The 17,511-nt window shown below is 36.7% G+C and overlaps 1 protein-coding gene across 13 annotated transcripts in view; it reads left to right on the top strand.

Annotated features, from left to right (window-relative positions):
* Positions 1 to 17,511, top strand: part of CACNA2D1 (calcium voltage-gated channel auxiliary subunit alpha2delta 1) — a 519,970-nt gene that overhangs the window by 384,064 nt on the left and 118,395 nt on the right. For all 13 annotated transcript variants that reach the window (XM_024990478.2, XM_024990480.2, XM_024990485.2 and 10 more), the window contains exons 8-10: positions 4,415 to 4,484; positions 6,730 to 6,780; positions 10,203 to 10,302. In XM_024990478.2, coding sequence (XP_024846246.1) covers positions 4,415 to 4,484; positions 6,730 to 6,780; positions 10,203 to 10,302 — 221 coding nt within the window. The remainder of the gene's footprint in view (positions 1 to 4,414; positions 4,485 to 6,729; positions 6,781 to 10,202; positions 10,303 to 17,511) is intronic.

A 17,511-nucleotide genomic window follows, 5' to 3' on the forward strand; every position in this document is an offset into this window, starting at 1 on the left:
TTTTTGAATTTTAAAAATGCATTTTAACTTGTTAATTGAACATGCAATTAAATGTCATTCAAAACGGTGTTTTTACCAGAGAATCAGCCCTCAGTTCATCATTTTGTACTTTATTACTTCCTAGCAGAAATGAAAAACTCATACTCTTATTTTTAAGCATATTTACTAGAAAATGGCTCAACAGTGTGCATACTTTCTCAAGAATATTTCAGTATTCTGAGTTAACATATAGGTAAACACTTCAAATCAATGGTTTGATCACTGACATAGCACACCCCAAATGTCTTGTAAAGCAGAAATGCCAAAAAAAAAAAAAAAAGGCAGAAATGCCATCAGGTAGATTTAGTCAAAGATACACCCACAGTTCATTTTTTATCAGGATAAAAAAACAAGTGATCATTATCACCATTAATGATGGCCTTCAGAAATGAGATGCCCACATTGTAGGCTTTCATTTCTACTTCTTTCTCCTGCCATTCCAAAATCTTATTGGAAAGCAGAAAGGACTTTTAAAATGAGCAACATTTCACTTTTTGCAAGGTTTGTAGAAACTCTGATTTTCTTTTACGCAGTGTTCATTGAACCTCATTATGAAACTGATTATTCTAGGGAATTGCAATGTATGGTTATTATCTTTTTTTTTTTTTTATTATTTGACCTTCCTTCTTTCTGAGCCTATATAAATAATGTACCATATAAGTACCACAATGGGATTTTATAATCAACTAATTAGTATCACAGAAGAAAGTACATTATTTAATTTTAACATAATGTAAACATCTTAAAATAACTAATGGTTATTTCCCTCTGGTAAATATCTCTGCAGACTTCTATGGGAACAATATTAATACTTTTAAATAGAAGCCATCTAAAGTTATAAAACATGTTACAATTTAATGTCTGACTCCTATTGTAAATTATGACCCTTTTTTCTGTCTTTAAAGAAATAATTTTATGGAACATATTAATAAATGTCAGTTCATTTCAATTAGCAGTTATACCAAAACCAGAAATCCTAGGTGAATTTACTCTGTAAAGAGTTCAGAAATTTAATTTTTTTAATTAATTTAGTTTATAATTTAAGGATAATTGCTTTACAGAATTTTGTTGTTTTCTGTTAAACATCAACATGAATCAGCCATAGGGGACATATGTACACCTATGGCAGAAATCTAATTTAAATGTGACTTTCAAATTCCTGTTTTTTTAACCGTTTTCAAATACACTGGTTGATCACTTTCAACTCATGGTGATCACTTTTATTGTCAGTGGTAACCAATCCCAGTTCTCCTCTCACGAAAATATTTGTATCAGTCTGAATCAGAAAAGAGATAATACAACATTTTAAACAGGGCTAGTTAATTTTTTAATAAAGAATTATTAACTTTGGCAGGGATTAAAGAGGAATTAGCTAGAAGTAGGGATAAGTCTAAATAATACAGGAATTCCAGATACAATATTGTGTAACTACCACCCGTAGAGCAGAAATAGGTAACCAAAGGAAGAGACTTTGGTCCCCAAGTGCCCCTGGATTGAGATGCAGATCCTTTTACAGAGAACATGGTTCTGGCCCACCAAATGGCAGAGAAGGTACTGCAGTGTCACAGAGTTTGCTGGAATTTCACCCTCGGAGTTGCAGGTGTCTCATCAGAGGCGCTCCACAAAAAATACCTGAGGGTACTGCTGGAGAGCCAGACAGCAATCCATAAGCCTTGTTCTAGAGAAGCTGTGCATGAGCTCTGGAGGATATGTACTGCCAGAGCCACACCAGGAAAGCTGCACTTACTGCCAGAGCAAACAAACCAGACCAGGATGTAGAAACCCTTTCTCACAATGTCTGTTTTCATCATCTGAGAAAGCTTAAATTGTCCTTGTTAGGTAAAAGAAAAATATTTAAGGGACCAGGAGACATTTTCATAATACAAGATAAAAGAGTGAATTTGGAGTTAAGAGGGAATAAATGTACAACCAGCCCAGGATTTTACTGAAAGAAGAATGAGATAAATTTGAAGTTATTACAAAGACCCAGACTTGAGGAATTATGTAATAGTTGAATGTGAACTGAAATGTCTGCCTGTGTGCTTGTTGCTGAATTAATTCTAGCACTACCACAAACAGAAAAAAAGTCATAATTTATCTCACTAACTCTAAGTTTCTGCAGATGTTAATGGGAATAATTAAACTTGCCATTTCAGTTGCATACTATATCAGTACATATTGTTGGGGCAGTGCTATATTTAAACTTAGCTGTTTCTTATAAATGTGATTAGTTATTTTAAATGAATAAATCATTTTCTGATATAGGTGCTAATAAGAAAGCCATTTCACAGTCAAGGAGAGGCTCAGTAATATATATTTTTGACAAATCTTAATTGGCCAAGTTATCTTAGTCAGCTAATAAACATGATTCTCAGAAAAGTTCTACATAATTTTCATCATTTCTCAATAAAGGGCAAAATACATTGAGAGACGTACATCATATGAAGTATTATTGGGAATTTTCCCAAGAGTTACATGTCTAAGTGTGTTCAAGGAGAAGAGGATTTCAACATAAAATTATCATCCAATTCATAAGCACTTATTGTTCTCCATTGGGTCAAAGGGGTGTGTGTGTATGTGTAAAGCTTTCTAAAGTATTTTAATTAAAGTAAGTTTAGAGTTAATTGGAATAGTATAAAATAATTACATTTTAAAAACAGTTAAACATACTTTTTTCAATTTACTGCAAAATGATAAAGACTCTGAAACATCTTCTGTTAGTTAATAGAAGATTCTTGAATCTGTACTTGAATTATTTCACATCATTCAAATAGATATCAGGAAAAGTTTTTTTCGGTGCAGTTATGTTAATTATAATTTAGTTTTTAAGTTATAATTTTAAATTATCAAATATGCCACTATAATGGCAGAAAGTGAAGAGGGACTAAATAGCCTCTTGATGACGGTGAAAAAGAAGAGTGGAAAAGATGGCTTAAAACTCAACATTCAAAAAACAAAGATCATGACATCCAGTCCCATCACTTCATGGCAAATATATGGGGAAAAAGTGAAAGCAGTGACAGATTTTACTTTCTTAGGCTGAAAAATCACTGTGCAAAGTGACCTTTTGAAATTAAAAACCACTTGCTCCTTGGAAGGAAAGCTATGACAGACTTATACAGCGTATTAAAAAGCAAAGACATGACTTTACCAACAAAAGTCCATATAGTCCATAGTCATAGTTATGGTTTTTCTAGTAGTTATGTATGGATGAGAGAGTTGGACCATGAAAGATGAGCTCTGAAGAACTGATACTTTGGAACTGTGGTGCTGGGAAAGATTCTTGAGAATCCCTTGGACAGCAAGGAGATCAAACCAGTCAATCCTAAAGGAAATAATCCCTGAATATTCATTGAAAGGACTGGTGCTAAAGCTCCAATACTTTGGCCATCACATGTGAAGAACTGACTCATTGGAAAAGACACTGATGCTGGGAAAGACTGAGGGCAGGAGAAGGGGGCAACAGGGCATGAGATGGCATCATCGACTCAGTGGACATGAGTTTAAGCAAACTTAAGGAGATAGTAAAGGACAGAAAAGTCTGGTATGCTGCAGTCCATGGGGTCACAAAGAGTTGGACACAACTGAGTGACTGAACAAGAAAAAGTACTCAATCTGAAGTTCCAGTACTTTGGCTACCTGATTGGAAGAGCCAACTCATTATACAAGACCCTGATGCTGGGAAAGGTTGAGGGCAGGAGGAGAAGTGGGTAACAGATGAGATGGTTGGATAGCATCACTGACTCAATGGACATGAGTTTGAGAAACTCTAGGAGACAGTGAAGGACTGGGAAGCCTGGCATGCTGCAGTTCCTAGGGTTGCAAAGAGTTGGACATGACTTAATGACTGAACAAAACAACAAGGTTAAAAAATTATGCTGTTATAACAATCCAAGAAAAACAGTCTTTTTATAGACCAAGATAATATAACATTGAATGAAAATAAAAGGATCAAATAATTTAAAGTACAGTTTTCATTAGTGGCAAATAAATTTTCTGTTAAATTTTTCTGTTAGTAGAGAGGAAAGAAAATGTATATTTTCTTGACACTTGGTGAAACATACTCATGGGCACTCTGAACATCCCTATGCCTACAGGTTATTTTTGAAATAATATGAAAAAAATTGACTTAAGCCACTTTCTTCTGTATTGCTATGTTGTTTTCCATTTAAAAATGAAAAAGATTAAAGGCATAAAACTCTGGTATCTCCCAGTTTAACATTGCTGTGGGTAAGTGGAATGTGTCCCTTAGTGCTTTGTAACTTTTAAAAATATTGCTTTCCTAGATAACACCTAATATTTTGGTTTTACTTCTCTATTTTAAATTTAACTTCTCTTGTTCTTTCTAATTCTTTTTGTGTCTCTTTTTTTAAAGCTTCTCCATGGGTTGATAACAGTAGAACTCCAAACAAAATTGACCTTTATGATGTACGCAGGAGACCATGGTAAGAATGTTTGGGTAATAATGAAAAGATGAAAAAGACAAAATAAGTTTTATTTCTTTTTCTTTCTTTTTTTCTGGTGTAAAAGTTGGAGGGACTTGTTCTACTATTAGTGTTAATATTGTCTGATTATTATAGAGCTCTTGTGTGTTTTTTTTTCCTTCTATACATTTGCATTTTCTATACACTTCTACTTTTAAAAATAAAGTTAAATGAAAATGATGAGTTCAGTGGGCACTGATAATGAATATTGTTGAACTGATTCATCAAATGCATTTGAAGTGGACTTCCTTTAAGTTTTTAGTTAGTGTCATCTCTAAATCTCTTTTAGCTTTTAGGGATTTCTGTTGAAATACTCCCACTTCCTTGTAGTAGGGCTCTAACAAAGTGTCCAGATAGAGTAGAAGGTAGTTTGCCTCTGGCAGTGAATTAATGAGAACTAGCCCCAAGGAAAGAGCTACCCCTAGTTATAGACATATTGCTTAGGTTTCATTTTTCCAAAAAGAAAGTTTAATTGTTCCTTCTAAAGAAACTCATTATTCTAATATATAAGTAGAAGAATACCAAAAAAGTCATAATTACCCTTGTTGGGAAATAATTGTTAAACTTATGTATTTAATTGATTTTTTAATGTATGTAATACATGGCTATACATTTTTTAATGAGTATGCATGTTATTATACAGTATACTGCTTTGTAAGCTACTATTTCATATCAATACCTTTGAGTACCTTTTCATAAGAAACACACTTAACATCGTTTTAAAAGAATGACTAAATGGTGAATTATTTTAAAAATCCTCTATTAATGGACATATAGGTGATTTCTCACTTTTTGTTAGGATTCAGACAAATTCTAAGACACATAATGGTCAATTCAAAGAAATATATTTAAAGCTTTTAAAATGCTCTGTTAAATGTCCTAGTAGCAATTTACATTAATACCAACCATGTATAATATTACCAGATGCTATTAATCCACATATTATTCTTGTTAATATTTCTCCAAGTTCGTGGCTGTGGAGCCATAGGTTGCTGAATGGAGGCAAACCCTCTGCCACCATGTGATTTAGGTTCAGGAACCAGTTGTTTTGGCAGAAAATTAGAAATTAGGTCCCAACCAGAGGAGACAGATGAAATTCTGTCCTCTCATTTTCCCATGGAGACACATGCCAGGACCATTTGTCAAAATGCTAGACATGAACTAGATTTGCCTTTCATTGAACTAACCCAGCAACCCTGCCATTTTACCCTCTGACAGAGAAGCAAACTTGAATGCAAGCTAAAAATTCTTTTCCAAGACCATATAATCCTGAACAGTTACTAACTGTGCTGAATGTTGTCTGAAAGCTAATTGGCAAGTTATCTGGCAAGCTTCTGAGAAGTTAGATTTACAGTGGTGGACAGTAAGTAGAACATGGAGTTCAGATTCAGGTCTTTTTGTTAGGCAGGCCCCAACAAAGGCAGGCCCCTAGTTCCCATCAGTCTACAGCCAGGCGCCATGAGCTTTTGGGATTATTCACCTTTAGTTAACTTTATGTCTGCAGTGACTAAGCTATTCTCCTAGAGTTTGTTTTCATACACAGAGATGCTGAATCTATAGGAGTTGGGTTTAGTATGGCAGTCAACATTTTGAACTGACTCTCCAGGTGATTTTTAGATACTGTAAAGTTTGAAAACCACTACTTGAAACTCTTGGAAATAACATTATATATTGCTGTGTTTCTAATTACTTTATTGTCCCTTTGTATTTCCCTTATATTGATACTGCTTTTTCACTTTCCTAGACTACCTATTTATTTTTGTGGGAATTGTGTGTGTGTGTGTATTTAAATTAATGACATAATCTTAGTATTTATTTTTATTATTATTTCTTAGAGTCAGTTTTGAAACTGTGATCAGCAAAATGGAATTTAGGATAACTTTTTTCCCCCTTAGGGAAATACTCTTCCAGAAGTTAATTTCTTGTACTCCTAGTATTAAAGCACACCTCTTATTCCTTTGTTATAAATACCTGTAAAACATACTTTAAATATTATACCTCTGATATCTCTATTATGTTAAACATTGTGTTTTTAAGTTGATGTTGCAGAATCATGAATTAAATAGTATCATCTACCTAGATAGGAAGGACATAGGGCCATGCTTGGAAAATGTCTCAGAGATCAGTAAATAGCAATTCAACAAATATCAGTGTTTGAGATTTTACAAGAGAAAAAAAGATACTCATATGAGTTTATTTGTTTCAGGTACATCCAAGGAGCTGCATCTCCTAAAGACATGCTTATTCTGGTTGATGTGTAAGTAGTTAAACATTACATTATTTTTTATATACTGAGAATATAGGAAGGGTTTTCAGTAACAGTAATAGTTTGAGACTAGAAATAGGTGGGGAAGAAAAAAACCAAAGAATAATTATTATGACTTTGTTTATATCCAGACAAAGAAATCAAATTAAGACAGTAACAAAACAAACAAAAATTCTCTTGTTGAAAATGAGAGGAATCTTTGTCAGAATTGAAAATTATAACTTGGTTCTGAAGTCTAAGCTTTTTGAAAAATTATTAATTTGCTTCTAGTTTTTTGCTTGTTAAACAGTATTAAAGTACATGATTGCTAAAACCAATCATTTTCTGCTACCAAAAATGTAAAATTGTTTAGGTGGCACTTAGTCACTATTGATCCAAATATCTTTTAGGGATTGGTCACAGAATAGATTACTACTAGATATATTGCATTTCCATACTGGAACTTTCTCAAGGGAAATGCTGAAATACACGAAAAAATTCATTAGTTTTTATATTGGTTATGTATTTGTCGCCTTGTTTCAAGTTAGGTATGTGTGTATAATCTTCCAATAAGATTGAAATTGAAATTTGAAACTGTAGGACATAGAGAAGACTATATCCTGCAATGAAGATTCCGTTTTTAAGACCAATACTACAGAATTAAAAACATGAGGTATAAAAGCTTTTATTATTTTCCCTGAGAGACAAAGATTATATCCTTATCTGTTCTTTATTTCTCTGGTGGTGTAAAAAGAATTTGCCTGCAGTGCAGGAGACTTGAGTTCAATCCCTGCGTCAGGAAGGCCCCCTGGAGAAGGGAATGGCAACCCACTCCAATAGTCTTACCTGGAGAATTCCATGGACAGAGTATCCTGGCAGGTACAATCCATGGAGTCACAGAGATTCGGACATGACTGAACAACTGACACTTTCACTTTCATCTGTTCTTTGCTACTGGAAGTAACAAAATTCCATGTTTTATAGGCAACTAAATTCATTTCACAGAATATTGTCAGCATTTGAAAATTTCTCCATTATAACCTGAAGTAAACAAGTTTAAAATCTTTTAATCTTGCCTGAGAAGAGAAGATAAATGAAGTCAACAAATATAACTTAAATATTAAATTTCATTTCATTTGTTAAAATGAGTTTAAACTTCATCTTTTTAAGTTAAATTATTGTAGATTTTGTACATTTGCTAATCCTTGATAGTCTTCTGAAATATAAATCTAAATGGGAATGCGATATGTTGTAATCCTATTGGATATATGCTAATGTCCAGACATAATTTCTTATATTAAGATATTTAGAATGCATAAGGTCTATTAAAGTTAAAAATAAATGAGCATGAGGTTGTAATGGCATTTAAAAAAATTATTTCAACAGAACTAAACTGAGAGTATCTTATATACAATGTGATGATATAGAGACAAAGATTATTAAGACACAGTTCCTCCTCTCAAAGATGATTCAAATGTATTAGTGAAATGAAACCTTATTCACAAATAACTTAAAACAATTATAGAAAGTGTGAGATATAAAGTATGACATAACACTGAAGGAATACATAGGTGAGAGAGCACATTTCAATTTGAAGTGTCAGGAAAGACTTCATTAAGGAGATAAAATTAGAATTGAATCCTTATAGCTAAGATTTAACAAGGCAGGCATGGAAGGGAGAGAAAAGAGTGGAATTTCAGATGGGAGAATTGATAGAAGCAAAGTAACATTGTTGAGAACATCTAGAGGGACTATATGGAAGGTGGAGGTAGGAGAGAGAGAAGACAATGAAACTTTCTGAATGCAAGGCTTTTAAGATTCTTGGATGTTTTGTAGGTAACTGTTTTGTAGGTAGGGCTTCCCTGGTGGTTTAGTGGTAAAAATATGCCTGCTATCAGGAGACACAGGTTCACTTCCTGGGTCAAGAAGAATCCCTGGAGAAGGAAATGGCAGCCTACCCCAGTATTCTTGCCTGGGAAATCCCATGTACAGAGATCCTGACGGGCTACAGTCCATGGGGTTGCAGAGTTGCCAGATATGACTTAGTGGCTAAACAGCAACATTTTATAGGTAACAGAAATGGATGAAGATATGCTGCCAGAATTTTCACCTGTTAGCATGGGGCAGAGAAAGAACTAAGAGATGAATGGTTGTCACTCTGGCTCTGGATCTTGAGGTGGTAAACACATAAGCTAGAATGGAAAGAGGATGGAGAGAATACTGTAAAGTACAATGAATAAGAGAGGCTGTCTGAATGGGAAGGAAAGTTGAGAGGGAGAATGAAATTGAATGACTGAGATCTAGTGTGGTTGGTATCAAGGGCATATGTAGGAAGGAAAAATAAGTTTTGGGACTAATGTGTCATTTTGGACATTGAACCCATAGTCATTTAACAAACAGCTAGAAAAATAAAACTGGGGAAAAGTTAGGAGCTACAAAAGTGAATACAAAAGATATAAAAGTGAAAGTTAATTGCCCAGTGGCAAGGAAAGATTGAGCGACTTCACTTTCACTTTTCACTTTCATGCATCGGAGAAGGAATTGGCAACCCACTCCAGTGTTCTTGCCTGGAAAATCCCAGGGACGGTGGAGCCTGGTGGGCTGCCGTCTATGGGGTTGCACAGAGTCAGACACGACTGAAGCGACTTAGCAGCAGTAGCAGTAGGAAAGATTGAAGGCAAAAGGAGGAGGGGGCGGCAGAGGATGAGATGATTAGATAGCATCAGCAATTCAATTGACATGAATCTGAGGAAACTCCAGGAAGATAGTGAAAGATAGGGAAACCTGGCATGCTGTATTCCATGGGGTCACAAAGAGTTGGACATGACTTAGTAAATGAACAACAGCAACAAATTGCCTGGAGATGAGCCACAGAAATAGATGAGGTCATCCAGGATCATAAAATATATAAAGACAAGATAAGTGATGACTAAATCCCTGAGAATATCTACTTTAGGAATAAAACAAGGCATTGTGTTTACAAATCTATTATCAAATTCTTATGCTGCTACATAATAATTGTTTAATCAAGTCAAATAGTGTGCTCTTAGGGCGATGACTGCATTATATTAACCTCTGTAGCCCTCACTTCTAACTTGGCTAATAGAGCTGATATTCAGTATATATTTCTTGCAAAAGTGAATATGCCATGAGTATCTGTAGTTTCTTAAAATTATCACTTGAAATGTAATTTTCATCCTTGTAATTAGAAATAAATACATTCTGATGCTTGTAGCAAAGAAAGACAAAATTTCTTGTACTTTATTTCTACTTGCTATCAAAAGTCGGACTTTTTCTAGTACTGATATTTTAAAGACAAATTATGTTAATATTATATAGCATCAGTGCATAAGTTGCATTTCCTTAGGGTGTCTGATGTTGACTAAATGCATAGTCATTAACATGTGTGGATCTGTTTTTTTGTTTTAAAATAGGAGTGGGAGTGTTAGTGGTTTGACACTTAAACTGATCCGAACATCTGTCTCCGAAATGTTGGAAACCCTCTCAGATGACGATTTTGTGAATGTAGCTTCAGTAAGTATATGATGATTGCACTTTTGTTGAGTTAAATCTGCAATTTTTATCTCTCTCTGATTTTAAGTGTCTGATTGTGTTTTGTCATAGATAGACTGAGATATTTCTGGTCCTATTACAAGACTGTCTTACTAAGCTGTTCTCTCTTGTTACTCATTCTCCTATACTTTCACACCAAGGTCCTTTCTCAGTGTTTGTGCCCATGAGAGAAATGATTAAAGCAATGAATATGAAGGGAAAACATTATATATATATTCTCCTTGACTCAGAGGAGCTTAAGCTGACATGCACCCCTGTACTCGTTGATGTCATTGTAACTCCTAATAAGTATTGACTTTGCAGTATAATTGTATGACTTTTTTGTTCATTATAATTCTCAACTTTCACACTGGACATATGTTCATAATGTAGTATGTTTTTAAAGTTTATTTATTATTATTATTAACATGAGAACTAATAGATATTTGAATCTGCTTTCTTAAAAATCTTATTTCCAGGAACCATTTTAGACCTTTCTCTCATAAGTAGAGAGATTTGATTTCTGAAGCAAATAAAGGAGGACAGAATGAATGTTACTGTATTTCATTTTAATTTATAGTATTTTGGCAGAAAATTTCATGACTGTGCACTGGTTGATTTAATTTCATGTTTGAAGTGGTTATATTCATAGAGATGAAAGTAAAAGAAGATGTAATTGTGGTGAGGTCATTTTGTATTGAATGTAAGAGAATGGCTCTGCCTCTGAAACCATGTGGGAGGAAGTTAAAGCAGGTGGTTTACAGTCAGTTTACTCCCTTCACAGGAAGGGCACCCACTAGAAGATAAAGGTAGTCAGAGGAACTGAGTTAATCTCGTCAACCAGAGCCTCAAGTAGCTAGATAAATTGTTTACTAAGGGGAAGACAAATTACTTTGAAATGCTTTTAGCAGAATATCCCTAGCTAAGGATAACATAGGGCTTCCCTTGTGACTAAGCTGGTAAAGAATTTGCCTGCAATGCAGGAGACCTGAGTTCAATCCCTAGTTTGGGAAGATCCCCAGGAGAAGGGAAAGGCTACCCATCCAGTATTCTGGCCTGGGCAATTCCATGGACTGTATAGTCCATGGGGTTGCAAAGAGTCAGACACAACTGAGAGACTTTCACACAGTTCAGTTCAGTTCAGTCGCTCAGTTGTGTCCGACTCCATGCACCCCCATGAATTGCAGCATGCCAGGCCTCCCTGTCCATCACCAACTCCCGGAGTTCACCCAGACTCACGTCCATCAAGTCAGTGATGCCATCCAACCATCTCATCCTCTGGTGTCCCCTTTTCCTCCTGCCCCCAATCCCTCCCAGCATCAGAGTCTTTTCCAATGAGTCAACTCTTCGCATGAGGTGGCCAAAGTACTGGAGTTTCAGCTTTAGCATCAGTCCTTCCAAAGAAATCCCAGGGCTGATCTCCTTCAGAATGGACTGGTTGGATCTCCTTGCATTCCAAGTGACTCTCAAGAGTCTTCTCCAACACCACAGTTCAAAAGCATCAATCCTTTGGTGCTCAGCCTTCTTCACAGTCCAACTCTCACATCCATACATGACTACTGGAAAAACCATAGCCTTGACTAGACGGACCTTTGTTGACAAAGTAATGTCTCTGCTTTTGAATATGCTATCTAGGTTGGTCATAACTTTCCTTCCAAGGAGTAAGCGTCTTTTAATTTCATGGGTGCAGTCACCATCTGCGGTGATTTTGGAGCCCAAAAAGATAAAGTCTGACCCTGTTTCCAGTGTTTCCCCATCTATTTCCCATGAAGTGATGGGACCAGATGCCATGATCTTCGTTTTCTGAATGTTGAGCTTTAAGTGAACTTTTTCACTCTCCACTTTCACTTTCATCAAGAGGCTTTTTAGTTCCTCTTCACTTTCTGCCATAAGGGTGGTGTCATCTGCATATCTGAGGTGATTGATATTTCTCCCAGCAATCTTGATTCCAGCTTGTGTTTCTTCCAGTCCAGCATTTCTCATGATGTACTCTGCATATAAGTTAAATAAACAGGGTGACAATATACAGCCTTGATGTACTCCTTTTCCTATTTGCAACCAGTCTGTTGTTCCATGTCCAGTTCTAACTGTTGCTTCCTGACCTGCATACAGATTTCTTAAGAGGCAGATCAGGTGGTCTGGTATTCCCATATCTTTCAGAATTTTCCAGTTTATTGTGATCCACACAGTCAAAGGCTTTGGCATAGTCAATAAAGCAGAAATGGATGTTTTTCTGGAACTCTCTTGCTTTTTCCATGATCCAGCAGATGTTGGCAATTTGATCTCTGGTACCTCTGCCTTTTCTAAAACCAGCTTGAACATCTGGAAGTTCACGGTTCACATATTGCTGAAGCCTAGCTTGGAGAATTTTGAGCATTACTTTACTAGCGTGTGAGATGAGTGCAATTGTGCAGTAGTTTGAGCATTCTTTGGCATTGCCTTTCTTTGGAATTGGAATGAAAACTGACCTTTTCCAGTCCTGTGGCCACTGCTGAGTTTTCCACATTTGCTGGCATATTGAATGCAGCACTTTCACAGCATCATCTTTCAGGATTTGAAATAGCTCCACTGGAATTCCATCACCTCCACTAGCTTTGTTCGTAGTGATGCTTTCTAAGGCCCACTTGACTTCACATTCCAGGATGTCTGGCTCTAGGTGAGTGATCACACCATCGTGATTATCTGGGTCTGGAAGATCTTTTTTGTACAGTTCTTCTGTGTATTCTTGCCATCTCTTCTTAATATCTTCTGCTTCTGTTAGGTCCATACCATTTCTGTCCTTTATTGAGCCCCTCTTTGCATGAAATGTTCCCTTGGTATCTCTCATTTTCTTGAAGAAATGTCTAGTCCTTTCCATTCTGTTGTTTTTCTATATTTCTTTGCACACTCAAGGGTAACATAAATAGAACTTGCTGGGGACCAGCTTCAGCAGAGTTCAGGGATATCCTCAGGATGAACGGCATTGGTGAATGAATGACACGGGGAGGCCAAGCTTCGGTGAGCAAGGCCCATAACTTTATTTTCAAAAGGAACTTTTATAACCTGACTTGTACATAGAGAGAAATGAAAGATGCAAGGTCATGCAGAGTCAGCCCAAACACTGCAGCAATTTTTCCCTTATCGAAAGCAGGATTTTTTTCTGTATGCCTTTCCATAAACAAGGGTCTTATGCTATGTACCTTATCTTCTGGCCTGGAGGCCTGTTGACATTTTGTGACCCGTTTTTGATAACGGTTGATCAACCAGAAAACTTGTTTTCCCTTGAAGTGTTTTTTCTTTATATTTCTAATCTGTGTCCGCCTCAGAAAGTACTAAACAGAGTTACATTCTCACGGAGCAAAGGTGCAGTGGGTCACAATAAAGAAAGAACTTATTAGGTCAAAGGTGTGATGTGGTTAATACCAAGGCTACTACTTGTGTTTCTTACATTCCAATACATTAACTAATGCACTCCCAGGTGCACAATGGATAAGGGATATGGGAACTTGGCAGCAAGCATTGGCTCAATCACGAAGCCCTTTACCAGTACTATTCTAATAATTTTTCACCCCTTAAAGGGCTCTGTGCCCATTAGGACTTTTAGAAAGTTTAGGCTTCCCGTACCTTGCATGGTTGGGAAGTTATGAACAATCATGTGTGTTAGTTGTAAGAGTAACGAAAAACTGTCAAGCAAGCTAGCATGCCAACGGAGGGGTTAGAATAGAAATATTCGTTTCATGCCCAGGAGACTTGTCAACTTAGAGCCCTAAGTTGATTTTCTCCAGAGAAAGGTGGTTGGGGATAGCCCCCTGCTAATATCAGAAGAGTGGTTGAAAGGCATAACATAGTGAACAGTAGACAGACAGATTTTGGTTTCGGGGTACATGCTCGAGCAGGTCCAGGGAATCCCTCGAGTCCTCATCCGCCTTTGCCTGTCAGGTCTTCTCCGCATGACCTTTGTCATGGGTGGAATCTCCCATGGTGGCTCCCGGCAAGAACTCAAGATCAGTGTGGCAAGATGGCTTTAAAAATACCTAGTAGGTAATATAACACTCTGGGTAATAAACAGGAAATATTTCATGGTTTAAATACTCCCACTATACAAGGAACCCTGCAAACCTCTTTTGAGACTTATTTCATCTGGCCCCAGAACAGTGTCTTCAATACAGTAAGGGAGGATCTGTTCTATTAGTGTTCTAAGGCTACTTAACCAGAATAATGCAGACTAGGTGGCTTTAACTGAAGAAATTTTTCTCTCACAGTGCTGGAGGGTGGAAGTCCAAGATCATGGTGCCAGAAGGGTCAGGTTCTCCTGAGGCCACTTTCTTGGCTTGCAAACTGCTGCCCTCTTGCTGCCACTTCATTTGGTCATCCTTCTGTGCAGACTGATTTCTCTTCTTCTCCTTATAAGGACACCAATGATATTGGTGTCATATGCTCTTACCCTGATGGTCTCATTTTTTTTTTCCATGTGTCCCCTCCCTCTTTTTTAAAAATTTATCTGTTCTTTAACTGAAGGATGATTGCTTTACAGAATTTTGTTGTTTTCTGTCAGTTCATTAAAAAAGATTACCTATGTTTACTGTTACATTTGGAGATAGTAGGGATTAGGACTTCAACATAGGAATTTCAGGGGCAGACAGTTCAGCTCATAACACCTAGGAACTGCCCTCCATGCCCAATTCTTTCTGTGTTTTATCTGAACATTTAGCAGTCCTTTAGCTTAGCCAAGAAAGTATTATTCATTCAGTCATGTCCAACTCTTTGAAACCCCATGGACTATAGCCCACTAGGGTCCTCTGTCCATAGAATTCCCCAGGCAAGAATACTGGATTGTATACTGACTCCCTTCTCCAGAGGACCTTCCCAACCTAGGAATGAAAACCAGGTTTCCTACATTGTAGGCAGATTCTTTACCTTCTGAACAACCAGGGAAACCCTAGCTTGTTTATATCCTTGATATTATTAGTAAAGTTTGATATTACATAAGAGCTCTGATTAATGTTAGTCTGATTTTATAACCTGACTCCATGTGTTATCTCATAACATATTCAACAAAATGTGTACAAGTAAAATGTAATGGTCAGTCTCTGAAATAAATTGATTAGAGAAGGTAATCAATTAATTTATATATAAACATATTTATTATAACTGCATTGGAAAGGTTGTTAACAAAATGTTATGTTTGGCATAGCAAAGAGGAAATTGTAAAAACACTAAATTCAGTACAGATTTGGCATATCAAATGAAATTTATATAAAACCAGCTGACATTAAACATGACTAATGTCTTAATATGGCTTCTTCCTGGTTCTCACTCATGGATTCCAGTGTAAATGGATTTATTTGTGACATGGTCCCAAGAAAAACAAGGAAGCGAGACAAGGAAAGGAAGGAAACCAATTAAAGAAATTTAATTTAAAGGAACTCAATCCTACTGAGGATGTCTAGAAGCTGTATAGTATATGAACTGTTATTCTGCCTCAAAGTCAAGTGAACTGGGGTTTTAAGTGTGTACCAGCATTCCATATGTGTGGAGATAATAGACTCCAGTCATAATAGAACTGAAACAGAAAGTTGCAGGTGATGGTAGCTAGAAACCTGCCCAGAATCCACTATATTCAGTTAATAGTCCTTAAAGATGGCATCTAACATGTCATTCAAAACCAGTGTTTCCTCATTGATTTTTTTATATGGATGATCTTGCCATTAATGAAAGTAGGGTCTTAAAGTCCTCTACTATTACTGTATTACAGTCATTTTTCCTTTTGTGTCTGTTGCTATTTGCTTTATGTATTTAGGTGTTCCTATATTGTGTGCATAGCTATTTACAAGTGCTATATTCTCTTGTTAAATTGATCCTTTTACCATTTAAAAGTTCCTGACAGGGTAACCATTGTTTTTTTATGAGTGGATACAGTCTTGTGCCAGGACATTAGTGGACTTCATGCCATGGTTCAAAGTATAAACTGCATCTTGATGGACAGCATTTTAATTCAAAGACTGAAATCTCCAAGTTGGAGCTTTCACATTTAAGAGGCTATCCCAATGTTGTTGTTTTTTTTTTTCCAGACTGGCAGTTCCCAACTGATGCATTATATCATAGACCCAGTGGATTCTGTGGTCATTTGTTTGTTGTTAGACCTCCTTTACCATAAAACAGATTGCTTGATTTAATGTGAGGTTATGCAACATTCTATAATGATAACCCTTCATGATAAATCAGACAGTTCAGAGGATTATCTTAGTGGATGAGGAAATGTAAACAGGAAGAGGAACGCTTAACTGAAATATGTATCAATAACAAGGAAAACAAAATTGACCATACCCCATTCCAGAATTATAAATAAAGACTGGTTATAACCTATTTGATATCAAGTTGTTAAATGTCTTTTTAAAGAGTGATACTGTTTTGAATTCTCACCACTGGATGATTTCCAGTGGGTTGGCCATTCACCAGTGGCAATAGGTATACATGCTAGGTGAGAAAGAGCCTGTATTTTTAGGTCCACATAAATTCCCTTTCTCTCTGCTACCTGGTTATTGCATTTATTTGCAGTTCCTACATACAAAGGCTGGATGACTTCCAGTGGACGAATCCTCCTATCCACTCATTTAGTACCTCCTCTGTAATGAATCGGAGGAGTACTCCAGTACTCTTGCCTGGAAAATCCCATGGACAGAGGGCCTGGTGGGCTGTAGTCCATGGGGTCGCTAAGCGTCAGACACAATTGAGTGACTTCACTTTCACTTTTCACTTTCATGCATTGGAGAAGGAAGGGGCAACCCACTCCAGTGTTCTTGCCTGGAGAATCCCAGGGACGGGGCAGCCTGGTGGGCTGCCGTCTATGGGGTTGCACAGAGTCAGACGTGACTGAAGCGACTTAGCAGCAGCTGTAATGAATGTTGTCCAGTGGTGATTGATTTCAAACAGACGTCTGCACACTTGATGCCTGCTCCCATAGATCCATCCTTATGCTTCTCCAGAACTCTTTGTCTTGGGAAGGTCTTCCAGTCTTGATTCTTCAAGGGCATTGGCCAACCAGCCAAGCCATTCGCCACTGTGCAAGAGTCCACGTGTTTTCTTATCTCAGTCTGCTTACTTCTTCACACCAAGTTAATACCCAGGTGGTTTTTGCCTCGTAATCCATCAACATCCATTCCCTGGCATGTTCTCCCACTATCTGCTGATTCATATTAAACAAATATTGCA

This window comes from Bos taurus, chromosome 4 (assembly GCF_002263795.3).
Source record: "Bos taurus isolate L1 Dominette 01449 registration number 42190680 breed Hereford chromosome 4, ARS-UCD2.0, whole genome shotgun sequence".
NCBI lineage: Eukaryota > Metazoa > Chordata > Mammalia > Artiodactyla > Bovidae > Bos > Bos taurus.